Source organism: Narcine bancroftii, chromosome 2, assembly GCF_036971445.1.
Source record: "Narcine bancroftii isolate sNarBan1 chromosome 2, sNarBan1.hap1, whole genome shotgun sequence".
NCBI lineage: Eukaryota > Metazoa > Chordata > Chondrichthyes > Torpediniformes > Narcinidae > Narcine > Narcine bancroftii.
In genome coordinates this window covers 176,439,535-176,461,129 of record NC_091470.1, presented here as the reverse complement: position 1 = coordinate 176,461,129, position 21,595 = coordinate 176,439,535, and the positions used below count along the sequence as shown (strand labels likewise).

At 47.2% G+C, this 21,595-nt stretch overlaps 2 protein-coding genes across 2 annotated transcripts in view; both read left to right on the top strand.

Annotated features, from left to right (window-relative positions):
- LOC138754638 (microtubule-actin cross-linking factor 1-like) overlaps positions 1-11,789 on the top strand; it is a 46,158-nt gene extending 34,369 nt beyond the window's left edge. The window contains exon 8 of the mRNA XM_069919186.1: positions 6,173-11,789. Coding sequence (XP_069775287.1) covers positions 6,173-6,180 — 8 coding nt within the window. The 3' untranslated portion in view covers positions 6,181-11,789. The remainder of the gene's footprint in view (positions 1-6,172) is intronic.
- Positions 11,790-12,047: 258 nt separating this feature from the next.
- Positions 12,048-19,245, top strand: LOC138754636 (uncharacterized). Its single transcript, XM_069919185.1, has 2 exons — positions 12,048-18,655; positions 18,761-19,245. Exon 1 carries the CDS (start codon positions 17,927-17,929, stop codon positions 18,467-18,469), a length of 543 nt encoding a protein of 180 aa, XP_069775286.1. The 5' UTR covers positions 12,048-17,926; the 3' UTR covers positions 18,470-18,655; positions 18,761-19,245.
- Positions 19,246-21,595: the final 2,350 nt, after the last annotated feature.

Here is a 21,595-nt window from a genome sequence, read left to right as displayed (position 1 = left end):
GGGATAGAGGGTGAGGGAAGGATAGAGAGAAGGGAGGGAGAGGGAAGGGGAGAGGGAAGGATAGGGAGAGGAACAGAGTGGGAGGGAGAGTTGTCGAAGAAGGGAGAGGGATAGAGGGGGAGGGGAAGAGGAGAGGGAGAGGGAGGGAGAGTTGTCAAAGAAGGGAATGGATAGAAGGAGAGGGTGTGAGGAAGAGGAGAAGTAGATGGATAGGGGAAGGTGAGGGTGAAGAAGAGGGAGGGAGACTTGTTGAGGAAGGGGGAGGGATATAGGGAGAGGGTGAAGGGAAGGAGAGCGAGAGGGAGAGTGGAAGAAGAGGGATAGGGAGGGAGTTGTGAATGAAGGGGTGGGACATAGGAAGAGGATGAGGGGGCTAAAGAGTGGGGAAAGAGAGGCAGAGGAAAGGATAGAGAGGTAGAATTGTCGAAGAAAGCTGAGGAACAGAGGGGAAGGGTGAGAGGAAGAGGAGTGGGAGAGGCTGGAAGAGTTATCAAAGAAGGAAAGGAATGGAGGAGTGGTGTGAGGAAGAGGAGATGGATAGAGGAAGAAGAGGAAGAATGAAGGAGAGGGAGGGAGAGTTGTCGAGGAAGGGGAAGCGATATAGGGAGAGGGTGAGGGGAAGAGGCAAGGGAGAGGGGAAGAAGAGGAGAGTTGTCGAAGAAGGGGGTGTAATAGAAGGTGAAGGGGAGAGGGTGAGTAAAGGAGAGGGAGGGAGTTGTCGAGGAAATGGGAGGGACAGAGTGTGAGGGGAAGAGGAGGAATGGGAGAGGGGAAGGAGAGGTAGAGGAAAGCAGAGGGAGGTTGTTCAGGAAGGTGGAGTGATAAAGGGAGGGTGAGTGGAAGAGGGAGATGAGAAGGAGGATGATGGTAGTTGTCGAGGAAGGCGGAGGGTTATCTGGAGATTGTGAGGGGAAGAGAGGGAGGGGGTGGGAAAGTTGTCGAGGAAGGGGGAGGGATATAGGAAGAGGGTGTTGGGAAGAAGACAGGGAATGGAAAGGAGAGGGAGGGAGTATTGTCGAGGAAAGGGGAGGGATATAATGAGAGGGTGAGGGGAAGGAGAGGGAGATGGAAGGAGTGGGAGGGGGAGTTGTCGAGGAAGTGGGAGGGATATAGGGAAAGGGTTGGGGAAGAGGAAAGGAGAGGGAGGGAGAGTTGTTGAGGAAGGCGGAGGGATAGAGGGAGAGGCTGATGGGGAGAGGGGAATGGGAGGGAGATGAAATAAGGTAGGGTGAGTTGTTGAGGAAGGGGAAGGGTTAGAGGGAGAGGTTGAGGGGAAGTGCAGAAGGAGAGGGAGAGGGAGGGAGAGTAGTCAAGGAAGGGGGAAGGATATAGTGAGAGGTTTCGGGGAAGAGGAGAACGAGTGGAGAGGGAGAGGAAAGGAGAGGGAGGGGAGTTGTTGAGGAAGAAAAGGGAAAGAAGGAGAGGGTGAGAAACGGAGGAGGGAGAGGGAGGGAGAGTTGTCGAAGAAGGGGTGGGATATAGGTAGAGGGTGTCGGAAAGAGAATGAGAGGGAGAGGGGAAGGAGAGGGAAAGGAAAGGAGAGTGAGGGAGAGTGGTTGAGGAAGGGGAGGGATAGAGGGAGAGGGTGATGGTGAAAGGGAGAGGGGAAGGTGAGGGAGAGTAAAGGAGGTAGGGAGACTTGTTGAGAATGGGGAGGGAAAGAGGGAGAGGGAGAGGAGTGGAGGAGAAGGAGATGGAAGGAGAGCTGTCGAGCAAGGGGGTGGGATATAGGGAGAGGGTGAGGGGAAGAGGAAAAGGAGATGGAGAGGGCAAGGAGAGGGAAAGGAAGAGTGGGAGGGAGAGTTGTCGAGGAAGGGGGAGGGATAGAGGGAGAGGGTGATGGGGAGAGGGAGAGGAGTAGGAGAGGGAGAAGAAAGGACGTAGGGAGAGTTGTTGTGAAATGGGGAGGGAAAGAGGGAGAGGGTGAGGAGCAGAGGAGAAGGAAAGGGAGAGGGATGGAGAGATGTTGAGTAAGGCGGCGGGATTTAGGGAGTGGGTGAGTGGAAGAGGAGAAAGAGAGGGAGTGGGGAAGGAGTGGGAGGGTGAGGGATAGAGGTTGAGGAGAAGGAGAGTGAGGAGAAGGAGAGGGAGACGGAAGGAATGGGAGGGAGAGTTGTTGAAGAAGGGGGAGGGATATAGGGATAGGGTGAGGGGAGGAAGTGAGTGAGGAGAGGGAGAGATGGAGGGAGAGTTGTCAATGAAGGGGGAGGGATAGATGGAGAGGGTGAGGGGAAGAAGATAAGGAGAGGAAGAGGGGATAGATGGAGGGAGGGAGAGTTCTCGAGGAAGGGGCAGGCATATAGGGAGAGGGTTAGGGGAAGAGATCGAGCGGAGATGGGAAGGAGTGGGAGAGTAAAGGAGAGGGAGGGAGAGTTATCGAGGAAAGTGGAGGGATATAGTGAGATGGTGAGTGGAAGAGAAGGAGAGAAGAGGGAATTATATATGTCAAGGAAGGGGGAGGGGGAGGGATAGAGAGAGGGGAGGGAGAGGGAAGGATAGGGAGAGGAACAGAGAGGGAGGGAGAGTTGTAGAAGAAGGGAGAGGGATAGAGGGGGAGGGGAAGAGGAGAGGGAGAGGGAGGGAGAGTTGTCAAAGAAGGAAATGGATGGAAGGAGAGTGTGTGAGGAAGAGGAGGTAGATGGATAGAGGAAGGAGAGGAAGAGTGAAGGAGAGGGAGGGAGAGTTGTCAAGGAAGAGGGAGTGATATAGGGAGAGGGTGAGGGGAAGGAGAGTGTGGGAGAGTTGGTGAAGGGGCAGGGTTAGAGGGAGAGGGTGAGGGGAAGTGGATAAGGAGAGGGAGAGTGGATAGAGAGAGAGGGAATTTTTTTGAAAAATGCTGAGGGATGGAGGGGGAGGGGGAGGGGAAGAGGAGTGGGAGAGGCTGGGAGAGTTGTCAAAGAAGGGAAGGGATAGGGGAGAGGGTGTGAGGCAGAGGAGGGATAGGGGAAGGAGAGGAAGAATGAAGGAGAGGGAGGGAGAGTTGTCGAGGAAGGGGGTGGGATATAGGGAGAGGGTGATGGAAGAAGAATGAGATGGAAAGGAGAGGGAGAGGGAGGGAGAGATGTTGAGGAAGGGGGTAGGAATGGAGAGGGTGAGGGGAAGAGGTGAGGGAATGTGGAAGGAGAGGTAGAGGGAGGGATAGTTGGTGAGGAATGCGGAGGTTTATAGGGAGATTCAGATGGGAAGCGGAAGGAGAGAGAAGGAGTAACGGAAGGGTGAGGGGTAGAGGGAGAGAGTGAGAGGGAGAGGAAGAGGAGTAGGAGTGGGAGAGGAAAGGGGAGGGAGGGAGAGTTGTTGATGAAGGGGAGGGTTAGAAGGAGAGGGTGAGGGGAAAAGGAGAAGGAGAGTGAGAGGAAAGGGGAGGGAGGGAGAGGGTGTGTGGAAAAGGAGAAGGTCGGGGAGAGTGTGAGGAAAGGGAAGGAGAATTGTAGAGGAAGGGGAGGGAAATAGGGAGAGGCTGATGGCAAGGAAAAAGAGAGGGAGTGGGGAAGTAGTGGGAGGGAGATTTGTCAAGGAAGGGTAGGGATAGATTGTAAGGAGAGGGTGAGGGGAAGTTGGAGGTGAGGGGATGGAGAGGGAGGGAGATTTGATAAGAAAGTGGGAGGGATAGAGGGTGAGGAGAAGGATAGAGAGAGGGGAGGGAGAGGGAAGGACAGGGAGACAGAAGGAGAGGTATGGAGAGTTGTCAAAGAAGTGGGAGGGATATTGGGAGAGGGAAGAGGAGAAGGAAAGGGAGAGGGAGGGAGAGTTGTTGAGGATGGCAGAGGGATAGAGGGAGAAGGTGAGTGGAAGGGGAGAAGGAGAGGGAGAGGGGAATGAGAGGAAAGGAGAGTTGTCGAGGAAGGTGGAGTGTTAGAGGGAGAGGGTCAGGGGAAGTAGAGAAGGAGAGGGAGAGGGGATAGATAGGGAGAGTTGGCGAGGAAGGGGGAGGGATATAGGGGGAGGGTTAGGGGAAGAGTAGAATGAGCAAAAAGGGGAAGGAGAGGGAGAGTAAAGGAGAGGGAGGGAGAGTTGTTGAGGAAAAGGGAGGGACAGAGTGTGAGTGGTAGAGGAGGAGGAGTGGAAGAGGGGAAGGAGAGGGAGAGGAATGTAGAGGGAGGGAGAGTTGTCGATGAAGGGGGAGTGACAGAGAGTGAGGGGAAGAGGAGGAGGAGTGGAAGAGGGGATGGCGAGGGAGAGGAATGCAGAGGGAGGGAGAGTTGTCGAGGAACGGGGTGTAATAAGGGAGAGGGGAAGGACGATGAGGGTTAGTTGTGGAAGGCAGAGGGTTATACGGAGGTTGTGAGGGAGGGAATGTTGTCAAGGAAGGGGGAGGGATATAGGGAGAGGGTGAGGAGAAGTAGAGGGAGGGAAAGTTGTCAATGAAGGGGGAAGGATAGAGGGAGGGTGAGGGGAAGAAGAGAAGAAGAGGGGATAGAGAGGGAGGGAGAGTTGTTGAGGAAGGGGGAGGGAAAGGGAGAGGGTGAGGATCAGAGGAGGGAGAGGGAGGGAGGGTTGTCAAGGAAGGGGATGGGATGTAGGGAGAGGGTGATGGAAAGATGAGAATGAGAGGGAAAAGAAAGGGAGAGTTGTTGAGGAAGGGGGAGGGATAGAGGGAGTGGGTGGAGAGGGAGAGGGGAAGGAGAGGGATAGAAAAGGAGGGAGGGAGAGTTTTTGAGGAAGGGGTTGGATAGAGTGTGAGGAGAAGAGGAGGAGCAGTGGGAGAGGGGAAGGAGATGAAGAGGAAAGCAGAGGGAGGGAGAGCTGTCGAGGAAGGGGGAATGATAAAGGGAGGGTCAGGGGAAGAGGGAGCGGGTAAGGAGGATGAGGGATAGTTGTCGAGGAAGGTGGAGGGTTATAGGGAGATTGTGAGGGGAAGAGGGGAAGGAGAGGGAGGTAAAGTTGTCGAGGAAGTGGGAGGGATATAGGGAGAGGGTGAGGGTAAGAGGAGAGGGAGAGGAAAGGAGAGGGTGGGAGAGTTGTCGAGGAAAGGGGAGGGATATAGTGAGAGGGTGAGGGGAAGTGAAGGGGAGGAGGTATAGTTGTCGAGGAAGTTGTAGGGTTATAGCAAGATTGTGAGGGGGAAGTAGAGGGAAGGAGTAATGTCATGGAATGGTAAAGGATAGAGGGAGAGAGTGAAATGGAGAGGGGTAGGAGAGGAAGAGGAGGGAGAGGAAAGAGCAGGGAGGGAGAATTATTGAGGAAAGTGGAGGAATAGAGGGAGAGGGTGAGGGGAAATGGAGAATGTAAGGGAGAGGGGTAGGAGAGGGAGAGGAAAGGAGAGGGAGGGAGAGTTGTCAAGGAAGGGGGAGGGAAATATGTAGAGTGTGAGGGGAAGTGGAGAAAGAGAGGGAGTGGGGAAGGAGTTGGAGGGAGAGTTGTCGAGAAAGGGGGAGTGATAGAGGGTGACGGGAAGGAGAGGGATTGAAGGAGAGGGAGGGTGATTTGTTGAAGAAGTGGGAGGAATATTGGGAGGGGAAGAAGAGAGAGGGAGGAAGAGTTTTTGAGGAAAGCGGAGGTATATAGGGACTGTGTGAGCAGGGAGAGTGGGAAAGGAGAGGAATGGATAAGGAGTGAATTGTAAAGGAAGGGGTAGGGATATAGGGAGATGGTGAGGGGCAGAGGAGAGGGGAAGGAGAGGGAGAGGAACTGAGAGGGAGGGAGAATTGTCGAAGAAGGGGAAGGGATAGAGGAGGAGGGTGAGGGGAAAAGTAGATGGATAGGGGAAGGAGAGGAAGAATGAAGAGGGAGGGAGAGTTGTCGAGGAAGGCGTAGGGATATAGGGAGAGGGTGAGGGGAAGGAGAGGGAGAGGGGAAGGAGAGAGAGGGTGAGTTGTCGGAGGGATATAGGGAGAGGGTGAGGGTAAGAGAAGGAGAGGAAGAGGGGATAGAGAGAGAGAGGGAAGGATGTTGAGGAAGGGGGAGGGATATAGGCAGGGTGAGGTGAAGAGGAGAGGGAGGGAGTGTTGTCAAGGAAGGGGGAGGTATATAGGGAGAGAGTGAGGGCAAGGGGAGGGAGAGGGAGAGGGGAAGGATAGAGGGAGATGGAATTAAAGGGTTTCTATTGTCTCTGAATCTAGAGGAAAACGTGAAGATGATTTTGAGCTAAAAACCATTGGTCGTCTTCGCGTGATCTTCCTCAACTCTCTCTTCATCTCTTCCCTTGAATGACTTTTGTTTTCTTTGCTTGTAGATTCGTGAAGTGCAGAAGGGAGGACAACAACTTGTACTGGAAGTCGACAACAGTCAATAAGGCAGCGACACTTGGAAAGACAATCAACATGTTCAGGTATTTTTACATCCAGTCCTGGAGGATCTCAACAAAGTTCAAGCAAGATTTGTGCCAACACCTAAAAATTCGACAACTCCAAGGAAAATGTAGTGAACAGATCCAACCTTTGTACACGTCATTCATCACCTACACCAATGCCTTTAACTCTGCATGAAGGAAACTACTATGGGACGCCCCTTCTAGTATTAGATGAACTGAAAAGTACGTACGGATCCTGAGACTCTTCAACAAAGGCATATGACCACAGTCATCTTCAACAAGAGTACGTGGGAACCTTTTTGCATGGTGAAGAGTAAACAAGGATCCGTGTCAGGTCACTCGCCTGAGTGCTACTGGTACCATGTAACCCAGTACGACCTGTTGCATGGTCGAGTGGTCGGCGACTAAACCGGCTCCCCCACCGGGCTTGCCTGGTGAGGAGGGTGGCTAGACACCCTGCAGGATGAAAAACAAGACCTGTCAAAGGGCGGATGAACCATGGATAGGCAGGTCTAGCAAACCATCATCTGAGAGGGAACAACAACCATCGAAGCCAGCAGATGTGCAGAAATAGAAGATGAGAGGAGAGGCCATACCAACCCAAGCCTGATCTGCCATCTGGAACAACCTGTCCTGAATGCAGAATAACTTTCAAAGGCAAGATTCGTCACAGAAGCCACTTGATAGCAACGAGGATGCAAAAATTATGACAGACAGTGCAGAATTCAAACTGAGGTCCAGTCCTGACCACTGGCCATGTAAAGGCATTGCCCTAACCAATAAGCCAACCATGACACCCTGTCGCCTCAGAGAAGCCGGCTGGAATCTCGAGCGTCTGGAGGAATCGACAGTGTCAGGCAGCAGTGGGGAGGGGTCGGGGATCGGAATCGGCAGTGGGAAGGACTCAGGGATCAGCAGCGGCTCCTCCCACACACCCCCACACGCAACCCCCGACACACATACGCCCCCCCCACACACTCATCCACACTTATTCTTTGAAAAACTTTATTGAATATTTTCAAATTACATAAATTAAATCAAATACACATAAAATAAGTATAAACTGAATCCTCTCTCCCTTACTAATACAATAAAAACCAAAAAAAAAAAAAAATAACCAAGATAAAAAAAAAAACAACCTCCTCTCCCACAAAACCTTAGAGAAATGTATCAAATATTCCCAGATTGGTGTGCCAACCTTTCAACAGTGATTTAATTTCTATAGCCATGTGTTTCAAGTATAAACCCCACATATCAATAAAAATGAGTAATTACTTCTTAAATTATATGTTAATTTTTCTAAATATAGACAAGACTTCAATCCATTTTGCCATCTTTGCAAGTTTATATTCTTCCATTCGACAGCTATACATTTTCTCGCTTCTGCTAACCCTAATCTTAAAAAAGCCAAATATGGTTTAGGCATTTTTGAATCAACAAATGGAACATTAACATAACCCAACAAACACATTATTGGATCCATCGAATATCCCTTTTAAACAAATCCCTCAAAAATTTTATAATTCCCTCCCAAAAATGCTTAATTTTCTTGCACAACCAAACTGAATGTACAAAAGTAACTTTTTGCTTTTTACATCTAAAACATAAATCTGTTAAACTGAATCCATATCTCTTCAATTTCTCAGAGGTTAAATATAAATGACGCAAAAAATTCAAATTGACCATACTTTATACCTCACATTAATTCACTTGGTAACACTGTCAACACACATTTTTGACCATTCCTCCCATGTGAAAACAATATTTAACTCTTTTCTCATTTCTCCTTTACCAATTTCTCCTGCAACAACCTATACATATCAGAAATAAAGCCTTTTTCACATTTATCTGCAATTAAAAATTCAAATTTCTTTTGACCTGATAAATTTATTTCCTTACCATAATTCCTCTTTAAAAAATCTCAAAGTTGGTAATAAACAAAGAATCTGATGCAATACCTTATCTTTCCTGCAACCTTTTAAATGAACAAAACCTCCCTGCTTCAAAACAATCTATAACATTCACTCTTCCTGTAATTTCCCAATCTTTTAAGTAAGGATTCTATCATGAAAAGGGAATTAATTTATGCTGACATAATGGTGATCTTATCAAAACTATTCAGAGAGAATCTAGAATTAAATTGCGATTGTACCAATTGTTCATTATATGTCAAAAAATGGATAATTTAAATTCTTGTAACAATAAAGAATTCCATTTATAAATCAAATGATTAATATTTTCCAAGATCTGACCCATCTCTATCTTTGCCAACCTAGGAGATTGTTCAATATCAAATAACCAATTAATAAACTTCATCGGTGTCACCTCATAATACTTATAAAAACAATGTAATTGCAAACCACCCAATTCATAATGCCAAGTCAATTTTTGGAAAGAAACCCTCGATAATTTACCTTTCCATAAGAATAACCAAACTATGCAAGGAATAGATTGATAAAAGTATTAGACTCAAGGATAAATGTTCATCTTTCTGCAATTCACTCTTCCCATTAAGGTCAATGGTAAATCTTTCCACTTATCTAAATCAATTTTAACCTTATTTAATAAAGGGACATAATAAAAAATAAATAATTCATGATCATTTTTATTTACAACTACTCCTAGATATTTAATTTTATTTGACCATCTAAATTTAGTAATTTTCATAATTTTTTAAAATTCATCAGTAATATCTCGTTTATATAATTTCTCCATTCTTCCTAATAGCATTAATTGTCCTTGATACTTGCTCAGTTTTAAGTGGCCATGCCAAAACCTTATGCACTCTTTCTCCCAATTGATAATAACATTGTTTAGACTGCAAAATCATTTTCTCTTATTTATATGTTTGTATGTTATTATTACGTAATTTCAATTTAGATAATTTTAGCTTATCATCGTCTGTACAATTTTTTTGTAATTTTTTAATCCAAGCCTTCGATTTCCTTTTCTAAATTTAAACTTTTGAATAAATACTGTTTTTCTATCTTAGTTGGATAGCTAATAATTTGTCCCCTCAAATATGCTTTTAAAGCATCCCACAAAATAAATTGACTTTGAACTGAATTTTCTTTCATTTGTAAATAAAAAATAATTTGATCTCTCATATACTTAGTGAAATCTGGTCTTTTGAATAACTTTTCATTAAACCTCCATCGATAAACTGTCTCAGTTAATTCAATCCCTAAGCATTGAACCAATAATAACGAATGATATGAGAATAACCTACTTTTATATTCTGCAAAATTAAATCTTCCTTGTAAATGCGCAGAAATCAAAAATACATTTATCTCGAGAAAGAATTTAGCCGAGATGAACAAAGTGAATAATCTTTCTCAGTTGGGTTTAATTTCCTCCAAATTTCCACTAAATTTAAATCGTTCATCATCTTAAGCAGTCTTTTTACCATTTTAGTTCTTTTAACAACTTTTGGAGAATTTGTCCAACAAGGAATCCAAACAACAGTCAAAATCTCCTCTGACTAACACATTCCCATCTGCCTGATTCAAATTTTAAAATGTCCCTGAAATAAATGTCTGATCATCTTCATTTGGTGCATAAACATTTATTAAAGTCCAACTTTCAGAACAAAATCTTGCAGTTAACTATCAGTACTCTTCCAGCATTAGCAAAAAAAGAATCCACAGCGACAGGTATTTTTTTATTAACTAATATCGCCACCCCTCTAGTTTTCAACTTTAATGAAGACGAAATTACATGTCCTACCCAATCTCTCTTCAACTTCAAATGTTCTTTTTCGGTCAAATGAGTTCCTTGTAAAAATACAATATCTACTTTTAGCTTCTTAATATAATCTATAACACGTTTCCTTTTTATTGGGTGATTTAAACCCTTAACATTAACAATTGCAAAACTTAAATTACTTATTACAACTTACACAATGGCACCCAATCTTTCACAATTAACAAACAAAAACCTTCAACAAACAATAAAAAAAGACTTAACCCACCCCCCCAAAAAAACTGCAACACCCATACACACTCCAGACACATACCCCAACACATCCCCCCACAATCACACCCCTCCCATACACACACCCTACAATCAACCCCCAATACATACACCCCAAACAATCACTTCACATATACAAGCCTCGACTCACACCCTCCACAATCACACACCTCCTACATGAAAACCCCACACACACATACACATCCCAGGAACACACCATCACACTCACAAACTCCCACACATACACTCTGCACACACACACACACACACACACACACATCCCCAACACACATGCTCCCCCACACACAACCTCTGACAGATATACACACACCCTCCCACACTCACAAACACCTTCAACACTCCACAAACAACACCCAATGCACCCACACTCCCCCTCCCACACACTGCTCACCTATACATATACCTCGACACACAACCCAGAAAAACCGCCCACATACACCCCTCACACACACCTTCAAACATGACCACCTACCACACACAACTCACACAAAATCATCACCCAGCCACACACACCACACATACATGCACACTAACACTCACCCGATACAACCCCTAGACAGATAAACCTCCCACACACATAGCCCCACATACACACCCAGCACATGGATGCCCCTCCAAATATGCACCACCGCACTCATACCCCTGCACTCACATCCACACACTCGCACCCCCCCCCACACTTGCAACCCCCACATTCTCACCCCTGCACACACCCCCCACACACACCTTCACTCACAACACACTCACAATCATGCCCCCTACACACTCCCTCCCTCACATACACTGCCACACTTATTTCTCCACACACACCCTTGACACAAACATTGCCAGACAAATCCCACCATGCACACCCGCTAATGCGACCCAGCACAAACACCTTCCCACACAAGTCCCTCACGCATGCTCTCCCACTCACATGGCCCTACACACACATCCTGACCCACATACTCCTACACACACACACCCCATAAACACACCCACACACACACACACACTCCCTCATACAACCCCCACACACACAAACCCGCAAATCCACCCACCCACACCACCCCACACATATTCCCCCACACTCATGCGCTCACACAGACATACACATATTCCCTCCACATACATCCCGCACACACACCAACCCTCCATATGCAAACCCCAGACAAACCAATATCCCAAACCCACATACACACCCTCTATATGCAAACCCCCCACACACACAACCCCACTCACAAACACTACACAAGTACAAACCCCCCCAACACACAATCCCATGCACAAAACCACCACACAAACAGAAACAACCCCCACACTCAAATCCACCCCACACATAAATCCCCCCCACACAAACCCACCACACACACACAAACCCCCCACACATAAACACCATACTCGCATCCCCACACATCAGAGGCTTACCCAAATCCCCCACACACACAAATCCCCCCCAACACCCAAAGCCAAAATAGCGCCCATGGGGGAAGTGAGGGTGTTGGTGCAGTCGCTGACCCAGGGGGAGTGGGGGTTGATGCCATCGCTGATGCACGAAGGGGGTTTGGTGCCGTTGCTGATGGAGTGAGGGGGGGTTGGTGTCATCGCTTATGGTGGGAGGGGGGTTGGTGTCATCGCTTATGGAGGGAGAGGGGTTGGTGTCATCGCTTATGGAGGGAGGGGGGGTTGGTGTCATCGCTGATTGAGGATGGGGGGGTTAGTGCCGTCGCTGATGGAGAGAGGGGGGTTGGTGTCATCGCTGATGGAGGGAGGGGTGGTTGGTGTCATCGCTGATCGAGGATGGGGGGTTTGGTGCCGTCGCTGATGTGTCAAGGGGGGCGAGATGACATCGTCATTGACAAGGATGGGGATGGAAGCAGCGCTGACAAGCGGTGTGGGGGCGCACGTAATGCCTGCCATGCCCTAATACGTTGGTGCCCCACACAGACACTGACACACACACTCACCCCCCCATGCACAATCACACACTAACACACACCCCTCACAGACACACACCCCTCACACACACAATACACATAAGCCCCACACACATCCCTCATACCTACCCACACACATGCCCACCCCCATACACATCCCTCATACATACCCACACACACGCCCGCCCCCACACACAAACCAACACACCCACTTACACACACCCATCCCTCACACACACCCCACACTAACATACCATACACACACCCACCCCCCACTCACCCCACTCCACACACACCCAAGCCCCACAAACACATGCCCCTCACAAACTCACACCACACATAACCCACACACACCTTTAATACACACACCCACACACACACCCCACTACACACACCCCTCCACACCACCCATCCCACACACATTCTCACCCACACACTCAGACACCACTACACAACCCACTACACTCATCCTCAAATACAACATACACACACCCCCCACACACACACTTATACTTACACACACTTCCCACACATAACCCCCACACTCCCACTTACACACACACCCCACACACCCACTTCCCACACACACACACCCCACACACACCCCCAAGCACTCATCCACACACAGTCACCTCCCATACTGACCCCCTGCCCTCACACACACATCCACACTCCAATAGAATCTATTTCCTCCCTCTCCCCTTAATCCGTCTCCGAGCCGGATTCTCGAATTAAAAGTAGACTTTGTTCCTGGAAGAATATAATATACGTCTGGAAGTCGGGTTTTAGAATGAAAGGTTCTGAAAATCATTCAGGAAAGATCCCCCCAACTATTTTGCCACAAATTGGAAGATGGGCTTTTATATCAGCGACATGTTCTATCAATGAGATAATTTTGTCGAGTTCCTTCCATTTGATGTCGATGTTGTGCTTTGTACCAATGTTCTGTATATATTTGTTCACAGGTGATATATTTGTACATGTTTGTTCGCTCTTCTGTATATATTGTATATATTCTGTATATACCTTTTCACTGTAAACAAAATCCCCACAAACGTGCACACACACACACGCTCCCACACAAACACGCCTACACACACTACCACACACACCCACACACATTCCCACACAAACCCACAAACATACAGACGCACACACACACACACACACACAAAAACACACCCTCCCTCACACCCCAAACACACGCCCACACACATACCCACCAAGCACCCATGCACATATACCCCACACACATCCACCACACAATCCCACCCACACACACCACACACATCCCCTCACACATTCCCTCCAACACCCCAATACCCCAACATGCAGCCCCCAAGCACACACCCCAATCCTACACAACTCCACACACACAACCCAACACACACACACACAGCCCGAACTATTTTGTGGCAAATTGGATGATGAGTTTTATATCAGGCACGTATTCCATAAGTCAGATAATTTTGTCGAGCTCCTTCCATTTGATGTCGATGTTGTGTTTTGTACAAATGTTCTGTATATATTTATTCGTTGATGATATATTTGTATACATTTTTTCACTGTTCTGTATATATTCTGTATCTATTGTATATATTCTGTATATACTTTTTCACTGTAAACAAAAGCCCCGCATATATGCACACACACACACTCTCCCATACACACATGTAGACACACGTACACACACACACACCCAAATACCGACAGACACTCCCACACCCTCACACAAACACACACACATTCCCTCCCTCACATCCCTTCTTTCAAACACCCACACACATACACACCTACAAGCAACCACGCACATATACCCCACACACATCCTCTCACACATTCCCTCCAACACCCCTATACCCCAACATGCAGCCCCCAAACACACACCCCAATCCCACACAACTCCACACACATACCCCCACACCCACATACAACCCCAACTAATTCGGGGCAAATTGGAAGATGTGCTTTTATATAAGGGACGTATTCGATAAGTGAGATAATTTTGTCGAGTTCCTTCCATTTGACGTTGATGTTGTGTTTTGTACAAATGTTCTGTATATATTAGTTCGTAGATATATTTGTATATATTTGTTCACTCTTCTGTATATATTGTATATATTCTGTATATACATTTTCACTGTAAACAAAACCCCCGCATACATGCACACACTCAAACACACACTCTCACACATACACACACACCACACACACCCAAATACCGACAGACACACCCACACCCTCACACACACACACACACCATCCTTCACACCCCTTCTTACACACGCCCACACACACACCTACCCACTGGCACCCACGCACTGTATATATTTCTGTATATATTTCTTCGTTGATGATATATTTGTATATAGTTGTTCACTCTTCTGTATATATTCTGTATATACTTTTTCACTGTAAACAAAACCCCCACATGCACACACCCACACACACACACAGACATACACATACACACACACGCACACACACACGCACACACACACGCACACACACACACACATACACACTCTTCCACAAACACACCCACACAATGTTCTGGGTCCATCCAAGAGGGCCAGTACAGGCAACTCAATATTCTGGGTCCCTCCAAGTGGAGCAGGACAGGGAGGTCAATGTTCTGGGTCCCTACAAGAGGGGCAGGACAGGCAACTCAATGTTCTGGGACCCTCCAAGAGGGGCAGGACCGGCAGGTCAATGTTCCGGGTCCCTCCAAGTGGGGAGGACAGGGAGGTCAATGTTCTGGATCCCACCAAGAGGAGCAGAACAGGGAGCTTAATGTTGTGGGTCCCTCCAAGGGGAGCGGGACAGGGAGGTCAGTTCTGGGTCCTACCAAGAGGAGTAGGACTGGAAACTGAATGTTCTGTGTCCCTCCAAGAGGAGCAGGACTGGCAGCTGATTGTTTTGGGTTCGATTGTTTCAGTGGGGAGGGGGGAAGAATGAGGGTTGGTTACATTGCAAGTCAAGGAAAATATCCCAGCTTTCCTCAGTCAGGATAAATTAGTGGGCTCCACTGCTGAGGATTTGTGGTTGGAGACAAGGAATGGAAACGGGATGACCACATTAATGTGATAGGAAGGGAAAATTGGAGGAGCAAATTTGCAGAGAGACAGAAGCATCTGTAGCAAAGCAAATTCTGGCAATTGGTGGGTTAAATTTTCCCCATACTGACTGTCCTCCCACACTGTTAGAGGGCTGGATGAGTTAGAATTTGTCAGATGAAAGTTTTATAAATCAATATAGAGGTCGGAACTCGAGAAAGTACAATATTATATCTCCTATGAAGGAATAAGACAGGATGGCCCCTTACAGCAGTCACTCTTTGCGAGCAGCTCTGAGAAGAATAATCAAATATTCCCATTTAGAGCTCCTAAAAAATCAAACCAAAAATGAGAAACATTAAATCAGACTGACCCAACAGGACGGAGGGCCTAAGGTCGCTTGGAATCAGCAGAAGCGATAGAATAGGCAATCTCCGTCAGGCTGAGGGACCTTGAAACACTTCACGCTAGTACAAAGTAAACTGGATGAGAGGGTCCTTGCAGAGTAATGGATTGGAGTCAATCCACAGGACCATCAGAGCAACAGAGAGGATCACTGGAGTCTCCCTCTTCCCCATCAGTGTGATCTAGCAGGATCCTTGTCTGAAGAGGACATGCCAAATCCTGGAGACGCCCTTTGACCCTGCCCACAGCATCTCTCAGCTGCTCCTTTCAGGGAAGAGAAAGGAGGATCAGAGCCAACAGCACCAGGATGAGGAACAGCTTCTCTGCAGGGGTCGTGAGAAGGTTGAACCACCAGAGGAACTGATCCCACTCACCATCCGAGGCTCTCACTGGGACAAAACAAGACTTACTGATCTATTTTTATGGATGAAATCCTTGTCCTGCATATGGATTGCCTTATGTCCAGTTGTGTGTCTGCGGGTTTTGCTCTTTCCATGGGTTGCCCTTGTACAATCAGATGCCAATAAACTTGACTTTTCATGCTCATCCCCAGCAGCAGAATCACAGAGGTCTCTCTGATCGATGGGCTTTTCCTGGAGATACACCCACAGGCTGACATCCAGAACAGCTGGAAAAACCATCATTTCCGTCTTTGGTCTGCCCGAAACTTTTGGCGTCTTTTAACACCCCAAGATGTCAGTGAGGGATCGCTGCTGACTGACACATTCCAGGCTGAAGGGGGACATGCTGAGCGATGCACTGAGGCTTAGTTCAACCGATGCGAGTAGGTGATGGGGAAGGACTGCAGTCCACTATGCATTGATGATCTGAGACGAAGGGAAAGCCCCACATAAAACAGAGGAGGAGGAGCGACAAGGTGACAAGGGTGCAAACAAAGAACACATGTAAAATGTTCAATGATGGAAATGTATGGACATGATACGAAGGGCTGAAAGAGACTTGGAACGGGGTTCTTTCTTGTCGATCATTTATTGCGAATAAAGTCTTACACAAAAGGCCGAGAAGCAGCTAAGGTTCTTCTTTCCACACAGATCTACTCTTTCAGTCCTCTAATTCTATGGGCACTGTCGCAGGGTTGTAGCTCCCAGTTGTTGGATAGGGTGACACCAAGTGGTAGCTCCAGGTACTAATGAGGATGCCATCAGGTGGTTCCCCTCACCAGCGCCAACATCAGTTCTTTGTAACACAAATAATGATGAGTGAAACACAGAAGTCTGCAGACGCTGTGATTATAGTTAAAAACACACTGACATGCTGAAGGAACTCAGCTATTCTTTCCAGCATTCAGGCTGAGCCCTTCTTCAAAGAATAAATAGAGTAAGACAGAAGCAGGAAATCTCAGAAAGGCTCAGAATTCTGGCTAGGGGACTAATCCAGCCCAACAAAAGGTGTTAATTGGATGTAATAAGAGATGAGGTTTTTCATAGCATGCCGAGCGACCACGTGGTAAGGCGGGCCGAATCACTGTCCCAGTCAGTTGGTAGAAGATGGCGCAGGCCCCCCTTCCCTTCTCAGGAGAAGCATGCGTTTGGCAACACACGTTGCCTGGGAGATGTCGCCACATTCTGTTTGCACGTCGCTGGGTAGGCAGCGACTCCGCAACACACTGACATCACTCCCCTAGACCAGCGCACCCCAGAGAGGAATGAGGTCGTCCCCTAAAAGCAATCGAGAGGTTCACATAAAGTCAGTTACTGGTTCAGCTCATGCTGTGTGGAGGTGCTTCATTTTAGGAGCACCACCATTCTCAGCCACTACAAGACCATGAACAGGCTGGCAGCAAGAGAATGGGATGGGGAATTGAAGCAGGTGGCCACTGAGAGATCCCCGCTCTTGCGGCGGACATGGAGAAGTTTGTGTTTATAGGATAGCTATAAAGCTCGATGAAAATGCAACCAGTAGAGGTTTGACTTACCCACAGGCTTCCAGAGAACAGATTGGGAGAGAAAATACAAGTCTTTAGGCTAGCAAATCTTCCAGACAGGGATCAATGATCAATTCTTCCCAACAGGGTCCCAGGCCCCAAAATCTGTGAGGCCTTCCTTGATATTTTTAACACAGTAGCGCTAACTGATACCGATCGAGTCAATGAGCTGCCGAAAGGCAGCCCATTCATAAATTGGTTTCCCACCCAAACACAGCTGATTGAGATGTGAATTGTCAAAAACTATCGTAAGCATTCAGTAACCTTAACAGCACCAGCCCAGTGCCAGTTTGACATTGTTTCTGCCCGGAGTTTTCGCCCACCATTGTTCACAGACGAAGGCGAATGCTGCTTCTCAGTCATGGTGACACATGGGTCTCTCTGGTGGTTGAACAGATCCCAGGGCGCTGAGTTCTGGAGTAATGACCTCACCAAATTTGATGATGATGAATGGAGGAAATGCTTTCGTATGTCGCGTGGCACCTTTCACTTCGTGCTGGAACACTTAGAACCTCACCTGAAGTCGCATAGACCAGGCGCAGTGACCATGGAGCCAGGATTTCGATCAGCTGTGGCCCTGTGCTGGTATGGCACCCCTTGTGTGTATCGATGCATCAGTACCATCTTTGGAATAGGCATCAGCACCGTGTGCATGGTGGTGCAGGAGGTGATGGCCGCCTTGAGGAAGTTCCTAGGTAAACGTCTCATCTCCCTACCAATGGGAACACGTTTCCAGGAGACCAATGACAGCTTTGCGCAAAGGGGATACGCAATGTGTGTTGGTGCCATTGATAGATCATATATTCCCATTATTTCCCCCAGCGTGCAAGCTGTAGCCTACTACAATTGCAAAGGGTGGCATTCGGTGGTTCTGCAAGCGGTGGTCGACCACAGATTCTGGTGAGCTAATCCCTTATTGGTCTTTATCACATCACATCTCAATGTTTATAACTTCACTGTGCTTTCCATTCATGTTGCAGCTTCTCAGATGTGTTTGTTGGCCGAGCAGTACCCATGATGCCCGAGTGCTTGCCAACTCTCCTCTATATAGAAAGGCAGAGGACCAGGGCGGATACCTATTCCCTTTGACGTGAGTGTTCATCCTACAAAGCTCCATGTGTCAACCTTATGAATACTTATTGTGTCAATGTTCAGATGTATGAATTAACGACATTCTGCATTGTTGTGCCTGTAGGTGTCCAAGGATGTTAATGGAGTGGAGGTTCCTGCGCATCTTCTGGGTGATCTGGCATATCCCCTATGAACCTGGCTGATGAAGGGGTTCACACAGCACTGAGTACTGGATCTGGATCAGCTAAGATGTAACAAGGCCCTTAATTCTGCAAGGATAGTGGTGGAAAACGCGTTTTGCCGTGTAAATGGCTGCTGGTGGTGCCTGTCCAAGCATCTGGATATCTCTACCACCTTAGTCCCAGATGTTGTGTTTGCCTGCTGTGTACTGCACAATATATGTGAGATTAACAAGGAAGACTTCCTGTCAGAGTGGACATTGGTTGAAGCAGATGGTCCTGCACACATTAGCCAAGATTGTCACGATCTGCAGGCCCATGGGCACCAGGCCATCCATTCTGCTATTTTATCCATCCTGTAAGGGTATGTCCCTGCCACCCAGCTCCCCAATTTCCACAACTTGTTATGTGTTCTCGTGAAGGAATGGTTGCATATAAATGAGACTTGTGTGCTTGTCAAAATGTAATAAAAAACGTTTTTTTAGAAATCTTATTGCTTCATAAATATCTGAGGTAGATATCGCGATGTAAGCATTTCACATTATGCTTAAACTAGATGGAAACCATGGAATGGACAAATCACAGTGTAAATCCACTTCACACTTGAACAATGCAGAACATAAACAAAAACGGTAAACACAACAAACACCTCCACCCAGCACCACAGCATCTCTGTGCTGCGCTGATTATTCCTCTCGGAGGAGGGTTACCAAGTTCACTTGGCAGACGCATCCTGCGCATTCAGGTGGCCACCCGACAGCCCATATTGCCATAAAATGCAGCTTTACAGGCAAGGCATTTGACCACCTAAAAGTGCTTTTTCTGAGAGTTCCTGTTTCTGGCTCATTCCTTGAAGAAGGGCTCAGCATTGAAATGATGGGAATATATCTTGATCTCCTATGGACACTGAAAAGCCGGGCTGAGCTCCTCCAGCTTAACGGTGGTTTTTACCACAACATATAGATGCACATCTTGAGACCAGGTCACTATGATGTGCCACCTGGGGCAACTGAATAACAGGGGCATCTTGTAGTTCCACTTGGCTGTTTCTTACATTATTTGCCCAGGACTTTCTTTCTTTGCAAAATTCCCAACACTTATTCTGTGTTTTCTCCAACCTGTCAATTCAAATATACTGGTTTTCTTACTTTTCCAGTTCTTGGTTTCTCTGCTTTTAGACCTGTTTTACGAGCAGTTTTCTATAACTTATATTCCAGCAGTTGCTGTGGTTGAAATTTTACTGATTTAATGAGTTGTTTTCATCAGAATCGAAATGTGCTTGAGTCCACGGACAGCCATGTAAGCAAGGGAATGGGATAGGGCATTGAAATGCGTGGCCATTGGGAGATCAACCCTGTTGCAGCGGAAGAGCTGAGGTGCTGAACAAAAGCACCTCCTGGCTACTGAATATATATGCTTCCTTCTGGTCGCTTTTATTGAAGAAGGTCTGTATTGTTCATTAGTTTCCAGAAAAGTTAAGCTAACCTTTGTGCTCAACCTTGTAAGAAGTGCTTTGCTTTTGAAGAGGTGAAGTTTTGCTACTTTCAGAAAAAATTTTATCCACAAGGTCCTTGGCAAAAAAGAATGACGTGATCCTCGATCGACTGAAGATACTGTGATTGTAGTCAAGAGCAAAATGCTGTAGGAACTCACTGGTCTTTTCAGCATCCACAGGAGACAAAGATATATCGCCGACGTTTCGGGCCTGAGCCCTACATCATGAAAAAGAATTAAATTTAAACACGAGACTGTTCCGCCCAATTTACAGCCCATTAACCTATGGTATGTTTTGAATAGCCCCTGAAGAAAACCCATATAGATACAGGGAGAACATACAAGCTCCTGACAGACAGGACAGGCTTGAACCCTGCTCTGCTACTGATCACTGGCGCTGTCAAGGCGTTATTCTAAGCACCACATCAAATGTGCTGCCCTAGTTTTGGCAGGATTGAGTGGAATACTTTTTGTATGGTGTCATTACATTTCTGCAAAACCTTTCTCTGTCCACGTGTCCAACAAAAGGCAGGCATAGTTGGGGCTCATGCTGATGCTCATGGCTACCCCTTCGACTTGGAGAAAGAGGGATGAATGAAAGGAGAAGTTGTTGAGGGTGAGGTCAAGTTCTGAGTTCTGCCACACAGAGGGGGGTGGTGGTGGAGGGGGACTGGTTGGGTCTGTTGTCGAAAAAGTAACAAAGGGATTTGGGGCCTCTGGTGTGGGGGATGAAGCTGGATAGTGAATTGATATCTATGGTAAAGGTGAGGCTGTTGAGTTCAGGGAACAGGAAGTTGTGGAAGTGATGGAGGGCATGGTGGACAAATCATCAGGGCCTGAAAAGATATTGCCTTGGATCTTGAGGGAGGCTCCTGTACAAATAACAGGGGCCCTGGCAGATATGTTTAAAATATTCACAGCCAGTGAAATCAACCAGGGTGCTAGTGTTCCCCTCAGCAGTGTGGGTACAGGAAGAGGTGATGACACCTAGTAGAGGCAACATGACCCGAGGCCTCTGCACAGTGTGAAGAGGGGTTTGGGGGTTATGATTGATCAGGTAAGAGACAGTGGGACATCAATCAGGACCCCTCCAGCATGTTTAAATTGCTCATTAACCCTTCGTCACCCAACTCCTCTCCTACAGCTACATTAAAATCATAGAAACATAGAAGATAGGAGCAGGAGTAGGTAATTCGGCCCTTCGAGCCTGCTCCACCATTCAATGAGATCATGGCTGATCTTAAATTTGTACCCTGTCCCCACCTTCTCTCTGTAACCCCTAATTC

Coding starts and splice junctions, on each gene's coding strand:
- LOC138754636 (XM_069919185.1), top strand. CDS start 17,927: ATGGTGACACATGGGTCTCTCTGGTGGTTGAACAGATCCCAGGGCGCT.